This window comes from Pipistrellus kuhlii, unplaced genomic scaffold, assembly GCF_014108245.1.
Source record: "Pipistrellus kuhlii isolate mPipKuh1 unplaced genomic scaffold, mPipKuh1.p scaffold_m20_p_123, whole genome shotgun sequence".
In the NCBI taxonomy this organism is placed as follows: Eukaryota; Metazoa; Chordata; class Mammalia; order Chiroptera; family Vespertilionidae; genus Pipistrellus; species Pipistrellus kuhlii.
Window position 1 is genome coordinate 180,668 of NW_023425431.1, and position 24,253 is coordinate 204,920.

At 56.7% G+C, this 24,253-nt stretch overlaps 1 protein-coding gene across 2 annotated transcripts; it reads right to left on the reverse strand.

Moving 5' to 3' along the window:
- Positions 1–878: 878 nt before the first annotated feature.
- ZNF667 (zinc finger protein 667) lies at positions 879–20,669 on the reverse strand. 2 transcript variants are annotated; one of them, XM_045580377.1, is made up of 7 exons: positions 20,422–20,669; positions 15,355–15,485; positions 13,586–13,855; positions 12,767–12,861; positions 11,764–11,887; positions 11,061–11,144; positions 879–2,803 (listed from the first exon to the last, which is right to left on the reverse strand). In XM_045580377.1, exons 2-7 carry the CDS (start codon positions 15,365–15,367, stop codon positions 1,272–1,274), a joined length of 2,118 nt encoding a protein of 705 aa, XP_045436333.1. In that variant the 5' UTR covers positions 15,368–15,485; positions 20,422–20,669; the 3' UTR covers positions 879–1,271. The 2 variants fall into 2 exon arrangements, with proteins under 2 accessions (XP_045436333.1, XP_045436334.1); XM_045580378.1 differs by lacking the exon at positions 20,422–20,669 and adding an exon at positions 19,438–19,535.
- Between the last annotated feature and the right edge of the window lie 3,584 nt (positions 20,670–24,253).

Sequence of the window (24,253 nt, forward strand, 5' to 3'; positions counted from 1 at the left end):
CTCAGGCCGCCGGCGCGGTGAGAGGCTTCAGGCTGCAGACACCCGTCTTCTCCCCATGTCCGTCCGGTCCTGGCAGAGAGCAGGCGGCTCTCTCCGGCGCTCTTTCGTTCTGAGATGCTAACCCTGTCACACGGCCCCGCCCTCCGTCCTCGTCGAACCCTCATTGCTTCTCAGAGGCCCCGTTCCCGAAGGCCATCGCGTTGGGGGGTTGGCTGGACTTCCAACGTATGAACTTGGGAGGAGAGGCGTTGGGCCCATGAGAACCCATTGTCCACCGATTACTTATTGTTCTCCCGTGAAAACACTGACGTTCACTCACGTAAATATAGACAAGTTGTTTTCAAATAAAACCAATGATCTCTCTCTGCTCGGAAGTTCCTCCTTCTTCAGAACGTCACGTTTCTCCTTACTTCGTAGGCCGTGAGGCTGGCTGATTGTGCCGTCCGCATCCGCTCCAGGATTCGCTCTTCTTTATCATCCTCCACAAGAGTCTGTCGGCTGGAAGTGGTACCCTGGCTTTCAGGGAAGTTCCTTCCTTATACGTGACAGTTCTCCTTCTACGGGACAAACTCAGATCTTCACGTGACGTCAAATCAGGCTCCAAGCCCCACCCAAGAGAAATGGACATTTCCACTCTTTGTTGTGTGCGACCAATAAAGTCGCCACAACTCCACTTTAAAACAACTTTAAAACTACGCCCGAGTCCGGCTGGTGTGGCTCATTGGCCGAGGGTCCGCCTATGAACCAGCAGGTCATGGTGCAATTCCTGGTCGGGGGCACAGGCCTGGGTTACGGGCTCCATCCTCGGTGTGAGGCGTGCAGGAGGCAGCCGATCCATGATTCTCTCTCCTCATGGATGTTTCTATCTCTCTCTCCCTCTCCCTTCCTCTCTGAAGTGAATAAAAATATATTTAAAAAAAACCACACACACACACACACACACAAAAACCCCCAAAACATAAAAAGGAAAACTACACTGGAAATAAAATATCAGTGATTCTCATCAAACGAAGAATTGTCTTTATGAAAAATGACCAATCCAACCAGCTGAGCTTCACTGAGACCTACCACGAGGTCACTGCCTCAGCTGATTTCAGTCACTCCGGTCAAAGCCATCAAGGACTTTTGACTTTGGCTTTCAAAGGGGGGAGCATCATCCGACGGCCCCATGTTCACGTAACGTATGTTAGAGACGAATGCATCCCCCCCCCGCCTCCCCGCTGCCTCTGTATCTGCTCCGTTGAGACTCGGCCTGTGCTTCGGGGGCGCCCTCAGGCTTTCCCTTCCGAGTGCGTGTTCTGGTGTCGGACCAGGGAGGAGCTCCGGCTGTAGGCCTTCCCGCACGCGCTGCACTCGTAGGGCTTCTCCGAGGAGTGGCTCCGCTGGTGCCGGATGAGGTCCGAGCCGCTGCTGAAGGCCTTCCCGCAGGCGCCGCACTCGTAAGGCTTCTCCCCGGTGTGGCTCCGCTCGTGCAGGACGAGGGACGTGCGCTGGCTGAAGGCCTTGCCGCAGGCCTGGCACCGGTACGGCTTCTCCCCCGTGTGGATCCTCTCGTGCTGGGCGAGGTGCGCGCTCTGGCTGAAGGCCTTGCCGCACTGGTCGCACTCGTAGGGCCTGTCCTCGGTGTGGATCCTCCTGTGCCGGGTGAGGGAGATGCGGTGGCTGAAGGCCTTGCCGCACTCCTCGCAGTGGTACGGCTTCTCCCCCGTGTGGATCCTCTGGTGCTCGACGAGGAAGGACTGGCGGCCGAACGCCTTGCCGCACCTGCCGCACTTGAAAGGCTTCTTCTGGGAGTGGACGTTCTGGTGGACCTTGAGGCTGGAGGCCTCGGAGAAGGTCTTCCCGCACTCCTCGCACCCAAAGAGCTTCTCCTTCCTCGCGAGGGCCTTCCGGTGCCGGAGGAGGCACGTGCGGCGCCTGGACAGCTCCTTCCTGCGGTGGGTCTTCAGGTGCAGGATGAGGGTCGGGAGCCGCGGGAAGACCCCCTGGCACTTGTCGCACCGGTAGGGCTTCTCGGAAGCGTGGACTCTCTGGTGAAGCACGATGGAGGAGATCCTGTTAAAGGGCCTCCCGCATTTCCTGCATTTGTAAGGATTCTCTAGACGGGGGCCGCTCGGCTGACTCGAGGCCGCCTCCCCCTCCTTAGCTTTCTCTCCAGTATGAATTCTCGTACGTAGAACGAGGACGGGTTTCTCACGGGGGCCTCCCCCACACTGACTGCCCTCGTGGGTTTTCTCTCCGTCGTGGGTTTTGCCGTGACGTGGGAGGGACGGCCTTCGGAGGAAGGGTTTCCCGCGTTCTCTGCCCGGGCGGGCGTTTTCCTTGAGGAGGGTTTTCTGACGTGTCCTCAGGGCCGGACGCGGGCTCGAGGCCTCCCCAGGGCCAGAGGTTCCCTTCCCACCGTGACTCTTCTGGTGGAGGAGGAGGGTCGCCCGCTGCGGGAAGCTCTGCCCGCACTGACCGCACTGGTGGCCCTTCGTGGCGTGGCGAACTCTCTGATGGAGGAGCAGGGACGGGGCCCGTCTGAAGGCTTTTCCGCATCGGCTGCACTCGTACGGTTTCTCTTGGGTGTGGGAGCTCCGGTGAAGTGTGAGAGAGCGGCTTTGGCGGAAGGTTTTCCCACAGTCGTTACATTTGAAAGGCTTCCTCCCTGGATGTGCCTTCTTGGGTTTCTGTAGGGCTGAATTTCTCCTCCCGGTGGGGCCTACGCGGGATGCAGACACTGGCTTCTGAGAGATGCTCTGCCCACGTTTGTTGCAATGATCTGGAGGTAACTTCTTGGTCTCACATTTAGACCCTGAGTCTGAAAGACATCAACAAATTAAACATTTGTTTTCTTATTTAAAAAAATAAAATAAAAACTGTCACGTAAGGAGCTACGTTGAATTGTCAGAAAACTTCCTAGAATGTAAGTGAAACATTCATCAGATTTGACCACAATGATAATCCCATTTTTTTTAAAGTTGAAAATATCTGAAAGCTGTGCATCTAAATCGAAAGGGTTCTTTCTGGGAGAATGGTTTGCAGTAATATTTCCCTTCATTTTTTGACTTTTCCCATTTTCTGAAATGTACATGTCCCTTAAGAATACCAAAATTAGAAAATTAATAGTCATTTAAAATGATGAAAGGAGCTCTTTGAAATGCTAAAGACGTGAAAAACATTAGAAGGGAAATTTAAAACCGCTTGAACACCTTTTGACATGTTCCCAGAATTAATGTTTAGAAAAAATAAAACTGTGACATCTGAATTTCATTGGGCTGATGAGATTGGGAGGCAGGATGGGAAACATTTTAAGTAAATACTCATTTTTGCAGGAGTCACTTTGAACTCTCTCTTGAAGGGAGAAACCCTTCACGTCCAGTTCCGTTCTTTGTGGAAACATCCTTCAGGAATGAGGGAGAAACAAAGACTTTCTCAGACAGACAAATGTTGCCAGTTTTGTTGCCAGTAGACGTGTGCGATCGGTCCGAGGTGACCCCGGATCTTGAAAAATCCTCTCCGGCTGCACCTCAGCGAGGAAACCGAGGCCTCGTTATGAAAATTGCTGGACCACTCCTTGTCATGCCGTCCTTGGCTACATCTGCCTTGCAGGAACAGTCACAATATACTCTATTTTTTTTTTTTTTTTTTTTTACATATATTTTATTGATTTTTCACAGAGAGGAAGAGAGAGGGACAGAGAGTTAGAAACATCGATGAGAGAGAATCATCGACCAGCTGCCTCTTGCACATCCCCTACTGGGGATGTGCCCGCAACCAAGGTACATGCCCTTGACCGGAATCGAACCCGGGACCTTTCAGTCCACAGACCGAAGCTCTGCCACTGAGCCAAACTGGTTTCGGCGGGACCAAAGTTTTGCTGACCGAGTCCGAGCCAGGGAAGACGTCAGACTGGAAACAACAAGCAAAGACAGGAAGCATCTGACTAAGAACTCGGCTGCAGAGGCAGTATGACTTGGCTCCTCGATTCTATCGGCTCCTGGGTTCAGCCCACCATCTTCTCGATATCACCAACCCTAATGTGGCTACAGGTTGCTGGTGATGTCTTCCCCCAGGAGCACTCCTATTAATTTTTAAAATGTATTTTATTGGTTTTTTATAGAGAGGAAGGAAGACAGACGGAGAGTTAGAAACATCAATCAGTTGCCTCTTGCACACCCCCCACTGGAGATGCGCCCACAACCAAGGTACATGCCCTTGACCGGAATTGAACCTAGGACCCTTCAGTCTGCAGGCTGACGCTGTATGCACTGAGTCAAGCCGGTTAAGGCAGGGCCACTCCTATTAATGGCTACCCCAGTAAACAAAGCTAAACCAGGGAACTTAGCGGAAGAAATAACAGGACCTGTCACGGCTAATGTGCAGCAAGCTGGTGTTACTCCTATTTGTTTCCGCAGTGCCCAGGGCCAACGCCCAACAGGTCGCCTCCAAGATGATCTATGCAACTCCACTCTCAAGGCTGAAAACACCGCCTACCTCTGGTCCACCCCCCCCCCCCCCCCCCCCGATCATTCGACGTGTGTAGGACCTTGTCTGGCTTTTGTGTCCTATGATAGCAGCTTTTCTCAAAAAGAACTCTGGTGCTTTCTGATTCTGGATGGACTGGAAATACCACAAAAACAACTTTCCTTATGCTCACCCCTGCCAGCCTGCAAACTGGACATATATTTTTAAAATCATGAAGGTTTTGTCCTCTCAGGATGGCAAAATAAAGTAGCTTAAATATTGCTCAAAATTCAATAGCAGAATTTTAAAGACAAAACCCCCAAGCAGCCTGCATTTTAAATAGGCTGGGGGAGGGGGAGCATTTGTGCCTCTTGGGTCAAAACATATAAATTTCTAAATTTGCTTTTTAAATAAAAATACCTACTCTACTTAATATAATAAATTAGCTTTTTAAAACAAAATCAAGGTTTCATATAAATTAAATTATGAGAATATTTTTATAAGCAATTGGACTGAAGATCAGTGAAATTTACTGCAACTTCCCATAACCCCTTTGTATATGCAAATAAGCCAAAGGGGATACTCTTTAAAAATAAAATTCTAAAATTAAAAAGGAGAAATTTCAAAACTTTGAAATCTCTTCTGCTAATATTTACGGGGGAAACTAAAAACTGTTACTCAATCATTAAATCTGATCATAAATAATAGTCAACATAACTATAAGGGGAGTCCTTTGGTGACTTAATGGTCTGGCAGTATCAGTCCACATTTAAAAAAAAAAATGACAATTGTTACCTTGTTGCTCGATGTAAATAAGAAAAAGATTTTTAAAAGAAGCTCTTTATTTTTTTAAATATATATTTTATTGATTTTTTTTACAAAGAGGGAGAGAGTTAGAAACATTGATGAGAGAGAGACATCGATCAGTTGCCTCCTGCACACATCCTACTGGGGACATGCCAGCAACCAAGATACATGCATGCCCTTGACCGGAATCAAACCTGGGACCTTTCAGTCTTCAGGTTGACACTTTATCCACTGAGCCAAACTGATTAGGACTGAAAGAAACTCTTTAAACGCTGACCTAAAAATTAATCTGGAAGGAAATAAAGAGAGGTTTCCTTTAAATGTGTAACTGTAATTAAAAATCATTAAATTAGGTCTCAAAAAAGAAAAGTATGTAAAATTACTCAAAGACTAATAGCAAAAAATTTATTTAATGTCATTTAAACCTTATTTCAAATTAATTAAAATTGGCAAATTGAAATAAGTAAATATTCACGGGACCTAACTGTACTAGGCAGGAACCTATTCTTAAAGCATTAATTACATTTTTACTGATGTTCATCTCATAGTCATAGATGCTTAAGATGTAAAAAATCCAGAGCAGTCACACTTCTTTACAAAAAATTGTTTCCAAAAACCTCCTAATAGTTAAATAAAAATTAAAAAAGGGGGAGAAGGGAATAGTGGAATAATTCCCTGTAAGTACATTACATCAAGAAAATTTTTTTACTTTAAACATTTTTTTCACTTGTAATGCTGATGGCAAGACACCCATGGAAACACCCTTGTTATCAAAATCAGCCCAAGGAATATCGTTTGGGCAAAAAAATGAAAAGGATCCCAAGTGTAGTTTATAGTAGATTCCTTAATCTAACCTTTGGTTGAGAATATGCTTGTGTATTTCCAGGAAACTCCTCCAAGCCCATGTGGTTCTTAAAACAATGGATTTGAGAGAGGAACTGACCAGATGGCTCCAGCCACAGAATAGCAATGGACCCCAAACTACATGCTGAAGACAAGCGGAGAAACAATCCAGAGATGGAGATGGTGAAGATGCCTCGCCATACAAGCAGTGAGCAGCTGTGCGTCGCTGCAGGTTGCCCAGGACCAAGGCAAAGAAGGCTGGACATGCATTGCCACTGTCCACCATCCAGAACTAGAAAATCATTGCTGGCACGTCCACACAAAAAAACCTGTTGGCCATTGAAATAGGGACTGAGAGAACTGTTGGCCCAAAAAGAAACGCACTGCAGACAGATTCCTTTAAGGCCTAGCAGCAATTTAAAAGGACATGAGCCAAAACCGGTTTGGCTCAATGGTAGAGCATCGGTCTGCGGACTGAAAGGTCCCAGGTTCGATTCCGGTCAAGGGCAAGTGCCTTGGTTGCAGGCACATCTCCAGTGGGGGGTGTGCGGGAGGCAGCTGGTCGATGTTTCTCTCTCATCGACGTTTCTAGCTCTCTCTCTCCCTTCCTCTCTGTAAAAAATCAATAAAATATATATTTTTTAAAAATAAAAAAATAAAAGGACATGAATGTGTCCAACTTTAAAATGTATTCAATCAAAAAGAGTGATATGCCAGAAGGTGATTCCAGCAGGATACAAATGCAAGAAGCTCACCAAACGGTTGGTGGACCTTGAGCCTTCAGCAAGGGCTGGGAGATCACATGTTATTATTGCCTGCTGGAAATGGCTAAGGGCATTTCCCCAAACCTGAAAAGGAGGCATAGATGATTGTTTGCTGCCAGACAGCTGAGGGCATTTCAGCCTACATGTTATTGCCTCCTACTGGCCAGTCACTGAAGAGCTGTAGGCAGTTCCCCCAATCCAACAATGCCTCTGTACACTAAACCTTGGCCTTTGATGTGTCTGTCTACCTACCTTGCCTGAGGCCAGTGGTCGGCAAACTCATTAGTCAACAGAGCCAAATATCAACTCTACAATGACTGAAATTTCTTTAAACTTAAACTTCTAACGCCACTTCCTCAAAACAGGCCGTGGTATTTTGTGGAAGAGCCACACTCAAGGGGCCAGAGAGCCACATGTGGCCTGAGAGAGCCGTAGTTTGCTGACCATGGCCTTAGGACAATCCTACCTAATAAGGAGGGAATATGCTAACTGACTTCCCCACCCTCAAAGATGGTGGTACCCACAGCCAATAAGGAGGGAATATGCCATCTGACTGCCCTATCCTCAAAGTTGGCAGCACCCACAGCCACAAGATGGCGACACCCAATCCCCTCAGCCCCCCAGGGCCAGCTGGAGGTGCAGGCAAGCCAGCAGGGGGATTAGTGAGGGACGGCCAAACGACTGAACAGCAGGCTGTGTGGGGCAACCAGGCCGGTGGGGGGAGGGTAGAGTTGTGAGATGACAAGGCCAGTGAGGGGGGGAGGCAGTAGTTGGGGGTGACCAGGATGGCAGGGTGGGCAGTTGGGGGCAATTAGGCTGGCAGGAGGAGCAGTAAGAGGTGAGTAGGCTGGTGGGTGTGTGGGGCAGTTAGGGGCGACCAGTCCTATATGCATAGGTACTGAGGGGCTATCAGTTTGACGGGGGGGGAGGAGGGGGACAGTTAGGGGTGACTAGACAGGCAGGTGAGTGATCAGTAGTCTGTGGTCCAAGATTGTGAGTGCAGGCCGGGCTGAGGGACCCTCTACCCCTGTGTACGAATTTTGTGCACTGGGCCTCTAGTTTGTGTTAATAAAGAGCAAGGTGTCTGGAGATTCAAGAGGACTTGGTTTCTTTAGCTAAGTCTCCTCTGGCTCCCCAAAATGCCTTCCAAAATTATGCTTTGACTCTGGACTCTTTTAATAATTTGCCATAGCCTTTCTCCAGACTCCTGAAGCCTTCTAGATGCTGGATAAGAACCCGCCAACCAGAAACGGACATAACTATCCAGGCCCGGCCACAAGTGACTACACCAGAAAGCTGCCACGAGAATGCGCATAATTTCCTTTATCTTAAACTTTACTATCAGCTTCCTGGCATCTCACTGTATGAAATACATGCACTATATCGAGTCTGGGTCACTGTCTCTCCATCAGAAGGACAGCTGTTCCATCCGGCCCCAGATTTCCCCTTTCTGTCTCTGTGTCTTTCTCCTTCACTTCCTCAATCCCCAGCTGCCACTGCTCAGCAAGTGCACCGCTCTCTGGCCGCGCTGGATGCGGTAAAAGAACATTCGTAATTACACACGTGTCCTTATCGCCTCATTCCCCCAAACGTCCTCAACCCACAGTTGGTTATGTTCACAGGTGTGGAACGACACGGAAGGCCGGATTTGTTTACACACAATGGAAGGTTATAGCCCTTAAAAAGAAGGAAACTGTCACATGCTACAACGGGGACGAACCTCAGGCTCATTCAGCTAAGTAAAAAAAGCCAGTCAGAAAGGTCAAATACTGTGTGATTCCATTCCTGTGAAACAGCCGCAGTCGTCCTAATCGCAGAGACGGAGCAGGGAGGGGCTGCCTGGGCTGGGGAGGACCGGCCATCAGTGGGCAGCTTCTGTGTTGCAAGACACAACGTTCTAGAGACCTGCCGCATGACAACGTGGATACAATCAAGCGCACGTTTAAAAATGGTTACCGACATACATTTAATGTCACTAGGGGCCCGGTGCACGAGATTTGTGCACATTAAAAGAGAAACACATTACAGGAAACATTTTAATATTGCTATTTGCCCTTTCTCTATAATGGAAGTGTCAGAGATGAAAGAAAAGTAGTAAAATGTATATGAAAATAATATATAAATTTATTAAACATAAAGCATAATATAAAAATAACAAAAACATGATCTAAAAACAACAAAAAATGTATTAAAATAACCCTGACACAAATAACTGATAAATTAAACTTTATTCTAGTATCTCCCTGTATATCACCACGTTAAGAGTGAAAACACTTTCAGAATGTCTGACTAAATTCCCTTGTGATGAAATATTTACACCTTTATCATCACATCCTGCTTGAACTTAAAAGAGAAAGCAACATGTAACTGAGCATGTCTGAAAACATGTTCAGGTAGGAATATTCCCACTTTGTCTAGTTTGTCCTTGTGATTTATAAATAGTCATCCCACACGCTGGCATCATGGGAAACTGTCTTCGAACCAATTTAAACGGGAGGCCAGTGTCTGATGGGCACAAATCCAGTCTTGGCATCAGAGCAATCTCTCCCTCTGCAGATCCTGTTCATACTTCTGATTCAGTTATGTCAGGTCACAATCTTGTGATCAATGCCTCGAGGACCATTGAAAAAAAAACTATTTATTATTAAGATTTGTCAGTAGCATGATGACTGTACCCCCTTTTCCATTTTAATTTATGACACGGCATTCCTGAAGGAGCGATGCTATTAAGGAATTCAATGGGAAAATTTTCCTTCCAGCATCCTCTGCCGAGTCAATGGAATCATCGCTCAGATACGTGTGAAAATCCCATGAGTGGACACGGAACTTCTTCATTTATTTCTCAGTCTGCTCATCTTTTCGAGAAACAGCTGCACGTGCAGCTTCATCTTTACGGAGCCGCACTGCGCCAGCAGCTCCCCGCCCCGCGAGGCCCGGTGCCTCCGGAGCCGCCGTTTCTCCACCTCCGCGGCCCGCTGCTCCTGGGACATCTTCTGGCGGTAGCGCCGCCTCCTCTCGGCCTCGGCCCGGCGCTGCGCCAGGAGCTTCTCCCCCGTGAGGCTCTGTCGCCAGCGCCGCCTTCTCTCCGTGTCGGCGGCCCGCTGCTCCTGGGACATCTTCTGCCGGTAGCGCCGGCTCCTCTCGGCGGCGGACCTTCGCCGGGCCAGCAGCTGCTCCGCGGACAGGCTCTGCCGCCAGCAGCGCCTCCGTCCGGCGTCGGAGGCGCGCGGCTGCTCGGGTGCGCTCTGCCGCCAGCAGGCCATTCCCCCGGTGGCGATCGAGGCGCGCCGCTCCTCGCACGTGTCCGGCTGCGCGGACGCCCTCCACGGCGGGCACGCGGCCCCGCGGCCCCGAGCTCGCCTGGCGTCCTGGAAGCCCCCTGTGATCGCAGTCACGCGGGAGGACCGTGAGCGGGTCAGCTCTTGGTCACATCGGAGGACACTTTTTACCACAACCAAAAAGCCTCAGACCCGTGTAACGACCCCCACACAGCTCGGCCGACCAGAGAGGAATCCACTCGGAAGGGAGCGAGCTCCCTCACAGCAGTCAGTGAGCGGTGTGGGAGGACGGGAGGACAGGCAGCGGGAACATTATGCTGCAGAGCTGTCGTTAAAGCGGTGGGAACACGCTTTCTCTGGGGGCAGGGCGAATGCTGAAGCGGGGAGAGTGACGGGTGCGGCTTCTGAGACGGAAGCTGGGGTTCTCCCCGCGGGTCCGGGTTCTCAGCCCCAGCCTCAGCACTGCCGGGAGCGCCCGCAAGGGGCATGCCCGCACCCAGGAAGGACCTGTGCAGAGGAGCCCTGCTCCCTCCCGGGGACGTCACACCGGAGAGGCCGGAGCCCTGCACAGTGAGGGCCCACCCTGCACGGTGTCGGCCCACCCGAGCCCTCCCACCAGGGGTGTGCTCGCACCCGTCCCAGAGCGGCTGTCACTCACCCCGCCCCAGAGCCGCTGTCACTCACCTAGGCCTGGGCCGGGGGGCATGGGCGGGGCCCTGAGTGTCAGCCTGCCTGAGCCCTCCCACCAGGGGGTGTGCTCGCACCCATCCCAGAGCGGCTGTCACTCACCCCGCCCCAGAGCCGCTGTCACTCACCCCGCCCCAGAGCCGCGGTCACTCACCCCGCCCCAGAGCCGCGGTCACTCACCCCGCCCCAGAGCCGCGGTCACTCACCCCGCCCCAGAGCCCCGGTCACTCACCCAGGCCGCGGTGCCTTCCCACCGTCCAGGGCGCTCTCCCCTTCTCCAACAGGGCGATCACGTCTGGCTTCCGGCCGGTCAGGCCTGCACACGGGAGAACACGGGAGTGAGCACGTGGGCCACGGGCCGGGCCACGCTGCCCGGATGGGGAGGGGGTTCGGGCACAGAGGGAGCGCGGGAGGCGGGGCCGCTGGAGAGAGGACGCAGTCCCAGGCCCCGCGGCAGCTGCCTCCTGGGCTCCGCCCCAGCCTCGTCCGCTCTGCACCCCACACCCCCTCCGCCAGCTGCTCCGAGTGTCCCCAGCAGGGGCTCTGCAGTTTCAGTTCCTTTTTCCACCCGCTCCAAGCTGGCCCTCCTGGCCCCTCAGGAGCACAGAGCCGGGCAGTGCGGCCCTCAGTCCCGAGCCCAGCCTCTCCCGGCATCTGTCACTGTGCCTGTCACCTGACTTCCTGACATCAATCCCTCTTTCTCAACACGAGCGAGGTCCTCAAAAGGCTGCACACACGGCGACTGTCTGACCGGCAATCCCGCCCCAGCTACACGCCCGAGAGAAATGAAAATACGCAGCCCCCAAACTCAGACACAGCGCTCCCAGCGGCACACTCTGAGAGCGGCAGGGTGGACACAGCACACGCGCCCATCACGGACCCACACGCGTGGCCCGCGCAACGTTAACGGGCCGCACAGAGGAAGGCGGGCTCACCCAGCGAGGCCAGCGTGTGGTAGGTCTCCAGCATGACGTCCCGGTACAGCGCCCTCTGCGGGGGGCTCAGCTGCGCCCACTCCTCCGGGGAGAAGTAGATGGCCACATCCCCAAACGTCACCGCCTGCGACGGAAACCACGTCGGCCATGGGCTCCTGCGCCCACACGCCCGGCGGGCCTGTCCCCAACAGCAGACAGGGGCCAGGACCCTCCTCAGGACGCCGGAGCCCGGAGGGCGGAGAACAGACACAGCGCGGCCGGCACCTGTCAGGCTGTGCGCCGGCCGGGCCCGCAGGAGCCAGGAGGTCACGGCGTGATCCCAGTCAGGCACCTGCCAGGATGCAGGCTCCACCCACCGAGGGGCGTGCGGGAGGCAGCCGATCTGGGATTCTCTCTCCCTCTCCCTCTCCCCTCCTCTCTGAAGCCAATGTAAACGTAGGGTAGGGTAGGGTAGGGAAGGGAAGGGAAGGGAAGGGAAGGGAAGAAAAGAAAAGACTGGCACAGAAGGCACTCAGTCCAGGCATCCTCGGCTCCTACATGAGCACACGGCTTACGTGGCGCTCAGTCCCTGTACGCGGGAATGGGCCTCTAAGTCAGAGAGGGGTTCTCCTTGTCAGACGGGACGTACAAGCAGAGACAAAGCAAGGCGAGGAGGTTAGCTCTGGAGCACAGCACAGAGCCGTCCCCGCAGGTTCTGAGAACCAGTGGTTGCCGTCTCCCCCGGGGTGTGTGTGTGTGTGTGTGTGTGTGTGTGTGCGCGCGCGCGCGCCCTGGCACTGGCAGGAACCCCGAGATGCCGAGGGAAGGAAGAAGGGGGCGGTCGAGTGCGCTCTGAAACAAAAGCGGGCCCCCCCCCCCCCTCCGCTCCCCCAGGGCGATGCGGGGACCCAGGCGCCGGGCTGGGCGGGGCTCCGTGAGGCAGGCCGGGCCTGGAGGGGAGCACAGGCCCAGGCCTCCGGACGGACCTCCGAGGGAGGGAGGGAGGGAGGGAGCGGCTGCTTACCCGGGGCTTGGGCTTCAGCCGCAGGACGGGCGTCCTCCTCCCCTCCACCACGAGGGCCCTCACGGGGGGCGGGGCGGCGCGCGGGGCCGGCGGGGCTGCGGGGGAGAGAGGTCAGGGGCCGGCCGCCTCGGGCGGGAGCCCAGAGCCCTGGGCACACACGTGCTCCATGCAGAGCACCAAGGTCAGCTCGCAGGGCCAGAGAGGACGGGAGGGCACACGGGGTGTGTGTGTGTGTCTCCCCGGGCACCCAGCACAGGCCTCGGGCCGGCTGGACCGTGTGTGTGTGTGTGTGTGTGTGTGTGTGTGTGTGTGTGTCCCCGTGGCACCCAGCACAGGCCTCGGGCCGTGTGTGTGTGTGTGTGTGTGTGTGTGTGTGTGTGTGTCTCCCCGGGCACCCAGCACAGGCCTCGGGCCGGGCCGTGTGTGTGTGTGTCTCCCCGGGCACCCAGCACAGGCCTCGGGCCAGGCCGTGTGTGTGTGTGTGTGTGTGTGTGTGTGTGTGTGCGCGTGTGTGTGTGTGTGTGTCCGTGGCACCCAGCAGTAGGGAGAGCTGCATGCGCTCAGGGGCCTCCCCGTTGTGGTCGTGTGGGAGAGCCTCGCCCCCGAGGGCAGCGCCGGAGCTGGTGCGGACAGACGGCCAGCAGCCAGCCAGCCAGCGGACGGCCGTGCCTGGGGAAACCGCCCGAGCTCCCGGCTCTCACCCGTGTCCTGAGCGTGTGCAGGCGTGCCTGGGGAAGCCGCCCGTGCTCCCGGCTCTCACCCGTGTCCTGAGCGTGTGCGGCCGTGCCTGGGGAAACCGCCCGTGCTCCCGGCTCTCACCTGTGTCCTGAGCGGGCGCGGGCGTGCCGGGAGCTCGGGCGAGGCCGGGCGGAGGGGTGTCCTGCAGCGTAGGCCGGGTCTCACAGACGACGGGGACGGGCACCTGCACCCACAGGCCGGTGGCCAGCAGCAGGAGGCCCGGGGACCCCAGCGCCCTGTCCGCCGCGGCCACGTCCAGGCGCCCGCGGCCGGCTGCCCGGGACCCATCGTTGGGCGCGATGGGCCGCAGGGCTCGGGGGAGCGTGCCTTCCGCCGGGCCGGCCACCGAGGCTGCGACGGGAGACACGGGGGGGGGGGGGGGTGAGCTGGGGCCCCGGTGAGCGGGGTGAGCTGGGGGGCTGGGGCCCCGGGCCAGGACCACCGAGGCTGCGACGGGAGACACGGGGGGGGGGGGGGGGGCGGGGGTGAGCTGGGGCCCCGGGCCGGCCACCGAGGCTGCGACGGGAGACACGGGGGGCGGGGTGAGCTGGGGCCCCGGTGAGCGGGGTGAGCTGGGGGGCCGGGGCCCCGGTGAGCGGGGTGAGCTGGGGGGCTGGGGCCCCGGTGAGCGGGGTGAGCTGGGGGGCTGGGGCCCCGGGCCGGTCACCACCGAGGCTGCGACGGGAGACACGGTGAGCGGGGTGAGCTGGGGGGCCGGGGCCCCGGTGAGCGGGGTGAGCTGGGGGGCTGGGGCCCCGGGCCGGTCACCACCGAGGCTGCGACGGGAGACACGGTGAGCAGGGAGCAGGGCGAGGGCTGGGGGCTCGGGCAGGAGCCTGTCCCCGGGGAGCTGAGGGCACATCCCCGTTGGGGGGTGTGCAGGAGGCAGCTGATCCATGTTTCTCTCTCAGCGATGTTTCTAACTCTCTCTCTCCCTTCCTCTCTATAAAAAATCAATAAATATATTTTTGAAAAAAAGAACAGAAGACGCTTGGACCACCCAGGAATGGACACCCGTGGGGAGCCTGTGCCAGGACCCAGGGGCAGAGAGCCTATGTGTTTCCCCGCGTTACACACGCGTGTCGGACAGCAGGGAGGGCTGCGTAAGGAAGCGGGGCTGGCGGGCGGGCGGGCAGAGGCGGGTGCAGCAGCGAGTGGGATGGTTATGGGGAGGCCCCAGCTGGGTTGGCTCCGTGGATAGAGCGTTGGCCTGCGGACTGAAGGGTCCCGGGTTTGATTCCGGTCAACGGCACAGGCCCAGGTTGTGGGATGGATCCCCAGAGGGGGGCATGCAAGAGGCAGCCCATGTATGATTCTCCCTCATCGTGGATGTTTCTCTCTCTCTCTCCCTTTCCCTTCCTCTCTGAAAGCAAGACAAAAAAAAAAAAAAAAAAAAGGTTTATGGCGAGCCTCTCGGCAGTGAGACTGGCACACAGGGGGGAGAGGAGGGGAGGGGAGGGGAGGAAGAGGGGAAGGTGTAGGGCCCAGACTCATAGCACATGGAGGCCAATCGCCGTACACAGGCCCCGCCTAGCCCTCGGCACTGGGCGGGTCCCGGGGGCCCTGTCTCACCGGAGGGAGGCAGCGCTGAGAGGGTGAGGTCACGCCCGGCGGTCTTCCCCCGGCCCTGGACCGCAGGGAGCCCTGGAGCCGGTGCCGGGAGCCGGGGGCCGGGAGCCGGGGGCCGGGGGCCGGTGCCGGAGCCGCACACGGCGGCGCACCCCCAGCAGCAGGGGCGGCGGGCTGCCGGGCGCCGTGGCGTGGCACCCCGACCAGCGGCCTCCCACAGGAAAGCGCTCTGGTGGTTTCTGCTCGTGTGATGCCTCTGACCACGCGGACGTGGTGCTCACCGGAGAGGAACATGGCCCGGGCGGAGCGGGCGGCTCCGGGGCGGCGTCCTGCCCGGCCTCCGGCTTCTCATCGGCCGCCGAGCGGAGAAGCGCGTCCTGCTCCAGCAGACGGTGTCCTCCAGGCCTGGGCGCTGGGGGGAGAGCAGCAGTGAGTGGGGGGTTCTGGCGGAAGCCCCCCTGCCAGCGGCCTGTGGGGCGGGGCCCGGCCTCAGTCTGCCCGTCTGCCTGATGGGTGCAGGACGCTCCCTCCGCGGCTGCTGGGCACTGGCCTGGGCGGCCCCGGCTCCCAGCCAGCCCTCCCGGCCCCTCCGCACAGGCAGCCGGAGCCGGAGGGCACGGAGGCCAGCCCTGCCCTGACTGCGGCCCCGCGGCCGGGGACAGCCAAGACGCTGCTCTAGGGCAGTGTTTCCCAACCTTCTCTCATGAGAGAATCACCTGGTGGAGTTGTTAAAACACAGATTCCCGGATCCCAACTAAGAAGTGCTAAACTAGAATTTTTGGGAACATATAGGTAAAATTGTATACTTAACTAGTGCTCTAAGACAGATTTTATATACAGAGCACTAAGTTAGGTATGCAATTTTACCTATATGTTCCCAAAAATTCTAGTTTAGCACTTCTTAGTTGGGATCCGGGAACCTGTGTTTTAACAACTCCACCAGGTGATTCCCATCATGAGAGAAGGTTGGGAAACACTGCTCTAGAGGCCGAGGCTGCCATTACAGAACGGGGGGGGGGGGGGGAGCGCCCGCACGTGGGGGGGCCTGTCCCCTCCGGGGCCGGGCAGGGTCAGGCCGCCTGGGCTGATCCTGACCCTGAAGCACTGGCCACTCCCCCGGGTTCGATCCTGCACTGCCGGGCGCCCAGCAGGGCCCGTGGGACAGCAGACATGGGTGAGAGAGAACATTGGCTGCAGAGCGGGTCTCCGAGGACTGAGCCTGGGCCTCTTTTTAGTCCCTAAGGCTCCCCCGGGGCCCCGCTCGGTCCCTGGGCCGCCCGGGGGGGGGGGGGGGGGGTGCGGAGGTCGGACCTCCGTGTGGAAGCGAGAGCTTCGGCTGAAGGAGGAAGCACGCAGCAGCCCGCGGACTGGCAGGCACGGCTGCAGCCACTCCTGCTTCCATAGCTGGGGGACCACGGAGGCTGGTGCTGCCTCTGAACACAGCACCTACTGCCGCCCCGCCGCCCGCTTTACTTTCACTTTAAAAAACGTTTTCTACTGCCCTGACCCTGTGGCTCAGTGGATAGAGCATCGGCCGTGCAGACTGAAGGGCCCCGGGTTCGATTCCGGTCAAGGGCATGGACCTTGGTTGCGGGCACATCCCCAGTGGGGGGCGTGCAGGAGGCAGCTGATGGATGTTTCTCTCTCATCGGTGTTTCTAACTCTCTATCCCTCTCTCTTCCTCTCTGTAAAAAAATCAATAAAATATATTAAGTATTTTCTATTGATTTCAGAGAAGAAGGGAGAGGGAGTTAGAAGGATCAGCGATGAGAGGAAATCATTGATCGGCTGCTCCCCATACGTCCTCCACACCGGGCCTGTGCCCCGGCCGGGAATCGAACCTGACCTCCTGGTTCATAGGTGGACGGGCCCTACTTCACTTTTCCAAACACTCACTGCCACCTGGCACAGATTCATTTATGCAAGTATATTTTTATTGATTTCAGAGAGGGAGCGAGAGAGAGAAACATGAACAATGAGAGAGAAGCATAGATCGGCTGCCTCCTGCACGCCCCCCCACCGGGGACTGAGCTCACAGCGGCTGTTCTCGATCTGAGCCTACAACCATCAGAAAACACAGATATTTACATTAGGATTTGTAACAGGAGCAACATGAGAGTTACGAAATAGCAGCGAAAACAGTTTTGTCGTTGGGGTCACCACCACAGGAGGAGCTGCATTAAAGGGCGGTGGCATCAGGAAGGCTGAGAACCACCGGCCTAGGCACAGCTGCCTCAGCTCATGCCCGGGGACCCCCCCCCCCCCCAGGCCCTGCTCAGGTCTCCCTCCGTGAGCTCCCGATGACACCTGCACCCAGGAGGCACCTGCTTCTGCCCTGCCTGCCCCTCCCCAGACCCAGGCGAGGAAATTCCAAGTCTCTCTGGGCGTCCTTCCCGTTACGTTGTCAGTAACAGCCCTGGCTGGTGTGGCTCAGTGGATAGAGCCTGGGCCTGTGAACTGAGGGGTCCTGGGTTCGATTCCAGCCAAGGGCACCACAGGCCTGGGTTGTGGGCTCCAGCCCCTGTGGGGGACCTGCAGGAGGCAGCCGATCCATGATTCTCTCTCATCACTGATGTTTCTCCCCACCCCCCCTTTCCTCTCTGAAACCATCAACATGTTCTTTAAAAAAGACGTCAGTAACAAGGCCGCTGTCATTTAAGGGCTGCCGTCCACTGAGCGCTCACAGGAGCCCGGACTCACACCACCTTCCGATTGTGCGTGCGAACCGAGGGCGGTGGGCGTCAGCGACCTTTTCCGAAGCCACACAACCAGCCGGCGTCAGGCCGCGCCGAGCGCCCTGCCCTCCTTTTCCTCTGCTTTTAAAGAAATACATTTAAAAAATATACATTTTATTGATTTTTTACAGACAGGAAGGGAGAGGGATAGAGAGTTAGAAACATCCATGAGAGAGAAACATCCATCAGCTGCCTCCTGCACACCCCCCTACCAGGGATGTGCCCGCAGCCAAGGTACACGCCCTTGACCGGAATCGAACCTGGGACCTTTCACTCCGCAGACCGACGCTCTACCACTGAGCCACACCGATTTTGGCTTAATAAATATTTTTATTGATTTTGGAGAAGGGAGGGCGAAGGGCAGAGAGAGAGAGAGAGAGAGAGAGAGAGAGAGAGAGAGAGAGAGAGAAACATCCATGATGAGAATCACCACTCAGCTGCCTCCTGCACGCCCCCTACTGGGGATCAAGCCCCTAACATATGCCTGCCCCGACCAAGAATCGAACCCAGGCCCCTTCAGTCCTCAGGCCGAGGACTCTATCCACTGAGCCACACCGGCGGGGGCCACCCTCCTTTCAAAGGCAGACAGCCAGCGGCAGGCAGCGCGGCTCCGGGGGGCGCCCAGAGCCAGGCTCCGAGACACCCCCTCCCCAGCATCCCCTGGCATCCCCTGCCCCCGCCTCTGCAGGGGGATCCACAACCGACATACCCGGCACCCCGCACCCCCACAGGCTCAGCAAGCGCTATGCTGGGGGGGGGGGGGGGTCACCCCGCTTATCTTCCCGGCCCCCGCAGGCAGGCCCCGCACGGCCCCCCGCACCGCCTTCCCCAGTGGAGCAGGGATTTGGGGGGACACGGACAGGCTTAGGGATTTTTATTTTTTTTTAAGAATTGGGGTCCCTGGGAAAGCGCGGGGCTACGGATGGGGAGAAGGCACATCCCCATCAGTAAGGGACCAGGAAAGGTCGCATTTACAAAACAAAGAGGCGGCGGCCCGAAGGGAACGGAAACAATGAGGGGAGGCGGTGGTGGGAAGGGGGAGACCCTCGTTCGCGCTCCCGCGAGGTTCCACTGGAGCCCCGCCGTCACCATGGCGACCAGCTGGCGCCCAATCAGCGGCGCCGCCCAGGCTCCGGGCTCCAGCCGCCGCGGAGAGGGATTCAGGGGGACCCCCCCCATGGGGGAGCCTGTCCTTGTTCTTCCATAACCCCCCCCCCGCCACACCCCCGTCTGTCCCTGGCTTCATCCTTCCGTTCCGGGGACAAAGGATCCGGGGTCCGGGTCAGAAATTAAAAAAATAAGAAATAAGAATCGGTGCCTCCCGGAAGCCGCCCCGCGGGGACCCCGGGGCGCACCCCTCGCACCCGCAGAGGCGCCGACACCCGGTCGCACAGCCGGGGAGCGGGGGCCCCGGGCGGCGGCGGCCACAGGCCCGCACCTGCCGCCGCCCGCGCTCACCTGCTCCGGCACCGCATCCCCGGGGCCCCCACCGCCGGCTGCGTCCCCCCGCCCCGCTCTCCGCCCGCACACCGGCGCCATCACACGGCTCACACGCAGCCTGGGGCGCAGGGCTCCCCACGCGGCCTGAGGACCCCACGGAGCAGCGGGAGCGCGGACCCCCACACTCACCTCACCGCCGCCGTCCTCCGGGGCCGCGGCCCAGCGGCGCCCACCGGCCTCCGGCGCCGACGCCCCCGCGCTGCCTGCGCCTGCGCACTCTCCTCCCGGACCTAGGCCCCGCCCCCACGCCCCGGACAGCCCCCTCACGCTCGGGGCCGGCCCCGTATGGCCTCAGGCGTGCTAGGCCCCGCCCCCTCAGGGTTGGGACCGCCTCCCGCACCGCCTCAGGAGCGCGAGGCCCGGCCCCTCAGGATTGGGACCGCCTCCCGCGCCGCCTCAGGAGCGCGAGGCCCGGCCCCCTCAGGGTTGGGACCGCCCCCGGCCGCCTCAAGAACTCGAGGCCCCGCCCCCTAACGCTCCGGACCGCCCCCGTGCTGCCTCAGGAGCACGAGGCCCCGCCCCCTAACGCTCCGGACTGCCCCCGTGCTGCCTCAGGAGCACGAGGCCCCGCTCCTCTCCATCAGGACCGCCCCCTGGCCACATCAGGAGCGAGAGGCCCCGCCCCCTCACGGTTGGGACCGCCCCCTGGCCACATCAGGAGCGAGAGGCCCCGCCCCCTCACGGTTGGGACCGCCCCGTGCGGTCTCAGGAGCACGAGGCCCCGCCCCCTTACGCTCGGTGCCGCCTAAGGAGCGTGAGGCCCCGCCCCCTGGCGCTCGGAACCGGCTCCAGCGCCTCCTCGCCCCGCCCCTAAACAAAGCCACGCGGCTCCAGCGCTTCGGCATCCATCACTCCCACGAACAGCAGGAGGCCCCGCCCCTCTCTGACGTAACCGCGAACGCCAACACGCACGCAATCAGCGCCGTCGGGGGGTGGGGGGAGCGTCGCCGCCTCCTCGCCAGCCCACGTGGCACGCTAGGCCGGCCTCGCGCGCCGCCCGGGCCGCGCGCCCCTGGTAGGATCGCGTGCCCGTTCCCCGGCGCTGCGGCCCCCGCCCTGGGTCCGTCCACCCTGATCCGGCCCCCGCCTCGGCGCCCTCCTCGGCCTCCGCACCTGGGTGTCCCGCTCCGGAACCAGCAGGACCGGGAGGCGCGTTCAGCCGCGAACGCTGACGCGCGCCTGCGCACTGCGCACTCACTCCCAGAAGCCTCCGGGGCGCCGCGCGGCTCCGGGCGGCTCCGCCCCGGCGGGAGGTGGGGAGAGCGGGGCGACGCGGGCTGCGATCTCTTCTTCCCGGAGACCCTCTGGGCCCGGAGAGGGGCGGAGGGACGGCCCTCGGGTCCGCCGTGGAATCGCACTGGCGCCTTCATGGATCCCGGAGCCCAGAGTCCTTGGCGTGGCTCCAGAACTCCATTTCCCAGGATGCCCTGCGGCCCGTTGCCGTGGCGACGCGTCGCCCACTGGCCGCTTTTGCCCCGAGGCTAGAACGCTGGAAGCTGCAGAGAATCTTTAATTTATCCTGTTGCTGTCGCTCAGCGATACCCAGGAACCAGGAGGTCACTGGTTCGATTCCTGGCGAAGCAGGAACTTTAGGGGGATCTGGGCAGGCTTAGGTTTTTTGTGTTTTTTTTTTAGAATTGGGGTCCATGGGAAAACAAAGGAAGGAGGTACATTTCCGTAACACAAGGAAGCCAGGTGCAGTCGCATTTCCATAAGACCGGGATGCAACAGATGCATTTACATAAGACTAGGGAAATAGCTAAGAAAGGCCTATATTTACAAAATAAAGAGAAGGAAGCCCTCCATGCAAAAGGAGGGGAAGGCAGCCCAGAGGGAATTGGAAAACAATAGGAAAAGGGGGGAGGGGAGGGAGAGAACCTCACTGACTCACGTGAGGTTCAACCTTTGAACCCAGGAGTTACTGTAGTAACCATCTAGGGGAATAGTGACCAATCAGAGGGGTTATCAAGGCACCAGGATCTGCAGCTTTCATAAGACACAGGGAAAAGGGACTTGGTGGGGCCCTTTCGCCCTCCCCACGTGGGAGCCTGTACTCGTTCTTCAATCAATCTGCACCTTTGCTAGACCACTTTCTGTCCCGGGGTTCATTCTTCGATTCTAAAGAAGAAAGAGCCGAAACCGGTTTGGCTCAGTGGCTAGAGCATCGGTCTGCGGGCTGAAAGGTCCCGGATTCGATTTCGGTCAGGGGCATGGACCTTGGTTGCGGGCACATCCCCAGTGGGGGGTGTGCCGGAGGCAGCTGATCGATGATTCTCTCTCATCGATGTTTCTAACTCTATCCCTCTCTCTTCCTCTCTGTAAAAAAAAAATAATAATAAATAAAAATAAATCAATATTTAAAAAAAATAAAGACGAAAGAATTCAGGTTCCAGTCCAAAAATTCGGTATCCCTGGCCTGCGGGCTCGATTCCCAGTAGGAGGCGGGCAGGAGGCAGCCGATGGATGATGTTCTTCTCTCAGCCATGTCTCTTATCTCTGTCCCTCTTCCTCTCTCTCTAAAAGTCAATAAAGACATACTTCCTTTGACAGAGGGAGAAGGAGAGAGTCACGCACTGGCTGCTTTCTGCACACCCCCTACGTGGTGCAGGGGACATCACCCAGACAACTGGGCACACTGGCCAGGCCAGGACGGACAGAATTTTACTTTCTTAAAAAAATATATATTTTATTGATTTTTCCACAGAGAGAAAGGGAGAGGGATAGAGAGCTAGAAACATCAATGAGAGAGAATCATGGACCAGCTGCCTCCTGCACACCTCCTACTGGGGATGTGCCCGCTACCAAAGTACATTTCCTTGACCGGAATTGAACCCGGGATCTTTCAGTCCGCAGACCAACGCTCTATCTACTGAGCCAAATCGGTTTCGGCTGGACAGGATTTAAAATATAATATTATATATTATTGGTTTCACAGAGGAAGGGAGGAGAGTGATAGATCCTCCCTTCCCCCAACTGGTGGACGAAGAATAACATAAACTCCACCTGCAGCCGGACATTCCTGAGGGCTGAACCACCCATCAGCACCTGCCAAGGACCCTAAGCCACCCCATTCCTGAGTCCCTAGGTCCCTAATCAGGTGCCTTACAGGAAACCACCAATCAGCGTGTGCCGAGTGCCCTAAGCCCCGTCCCTTCCCGATCCGCCCCTCAAAGGCGTGTTCCCCTCTGGAGGTGCTGTTATTCCCCCTGGTGGCGGAGGCGGGGTGGGGGGTGGGGGGTGGGGGGGGGGGTGGGGGGAACACAGCCGGGCAGGGGGCCTTCTCCTCCAATAAAGCCTGTAGGCCTGATTTTCGGCCGCTGTCTCATCTTTCAGGGAGGGTGTGCAGGAGGCAGCCGATGGATGTTTCTCTCTCATCGATGTTTCAAACTCGCTGTCCTGCTCTCTTCCTCTCTGTGAAGCGTCAATAAAATATATTTAAAAAACAAACTGCCCTAACCAATGTGGCTCAGTGGATAGAGCGTCGGCCTGCGGACTGAAAGGTCCTGGGTTCAATTCCGGTCAAGGGCATGGACCTTGGTTGCGGGCACATCCCCAGTGGGGGGTGTACAGGAGGCAGCTGATGGATGTTTCTCTCTCATCGATGTTTCTAACTCTCTATCCCTCTCTCTTCCTCTCCATAAAAATAAAATAAAATAAAATAAAATAAATTAAAAAAATCAATAAAATATATTTTAAAAAATTAAAAGTTATTTGATTTTCTGATAATTAAATAACTATCCCAACCCTCCATGGATGGTGGTCTGAATGTCCCATGGATGGTGACCTCACTGGTCCCTGAAGCACATTCTCTGGGACCCAGGACAGCTCAGTGACCCTGAATTGTCTCAGTGGCTGCAGATAACTGATGTCAGTTGACTCAGTGGTCCCAGAATCAGAAGAGCACAGATAGTGCATTCCTGTGGACTCAGGGGTCCCGGAATCCGGACAGCACCATTATCCTAAATGGCCCAGGTGGTCCACCCCAGATGACATGCTTCTGTGGACTCAGTGACACGTAGACACTTCAGGTCACTAACCCGCTCAGTCCCACGTCTGTCACATCGGGAAGCAGGCTTGCACCCCAGACCCAGAGACAGAATGATGCCTCAGTGACCTTCTGCCCATGAGCCAGGCTGGCGAGCTGTCTGGGCTGCGAGGTCTGGGGTGCCTCGTAAGCCGCCAGCTGTTAACAAATGACCCCGTAACCGGACTTCCTGAGGCGCCCTTTGTGAGATGGGGTACACACAACATTCTGTCTCTCTCCCTCTCCCTTCCTCTCTGAAATCAACAAATATATATATATATATATATATATATATATATATATATATACACACACACACATATACATATGTATATATATATATATATATATATATATATAAACAAAATAAAGAAATAGAGCTTTGTTAAAAACAAAACAAAACAACCCACAAAAAACACAAACAAACAAAAAACAACCACACACAGGAAAGGTGGCAGCAGATGTCGCGTGAAAACTACTGAATCTGCCCAAGCCGGCTTGGCCCGGTGTATAGAGAGAGCATCAGCCTGTGGACTGAAGGGTCCCAGGTTCGATTCCGGTCAAGGGCATGTGGTTGCGGGCACATCCCCAGTAGGAGGTGTGCAGGAGGCAGCTGGTCGATGTTTCTAACTCTCTATCCCTCTCCTTTCCTCTCTGTAAAAAAAAAAAAATCAACAAATATATTTTTAAAAATAACTAGAAATACATTTAACCAAGCAAACAAAAGACCTTTACTCATCCATGTGTAAAATACTGAAGAAAACAAACTGAAGAAGATAACAAATAAACGAAAGCCTATACCGTGGCCATGAATAATGTCCGGACCGCCAGAGCAATCTTTAGATGCAACACAATTCCTAGCACAGCGCCACGGGCGTGTGTCACAGAACTGGAACACGGACTCCGAACTTTATCCGGAAC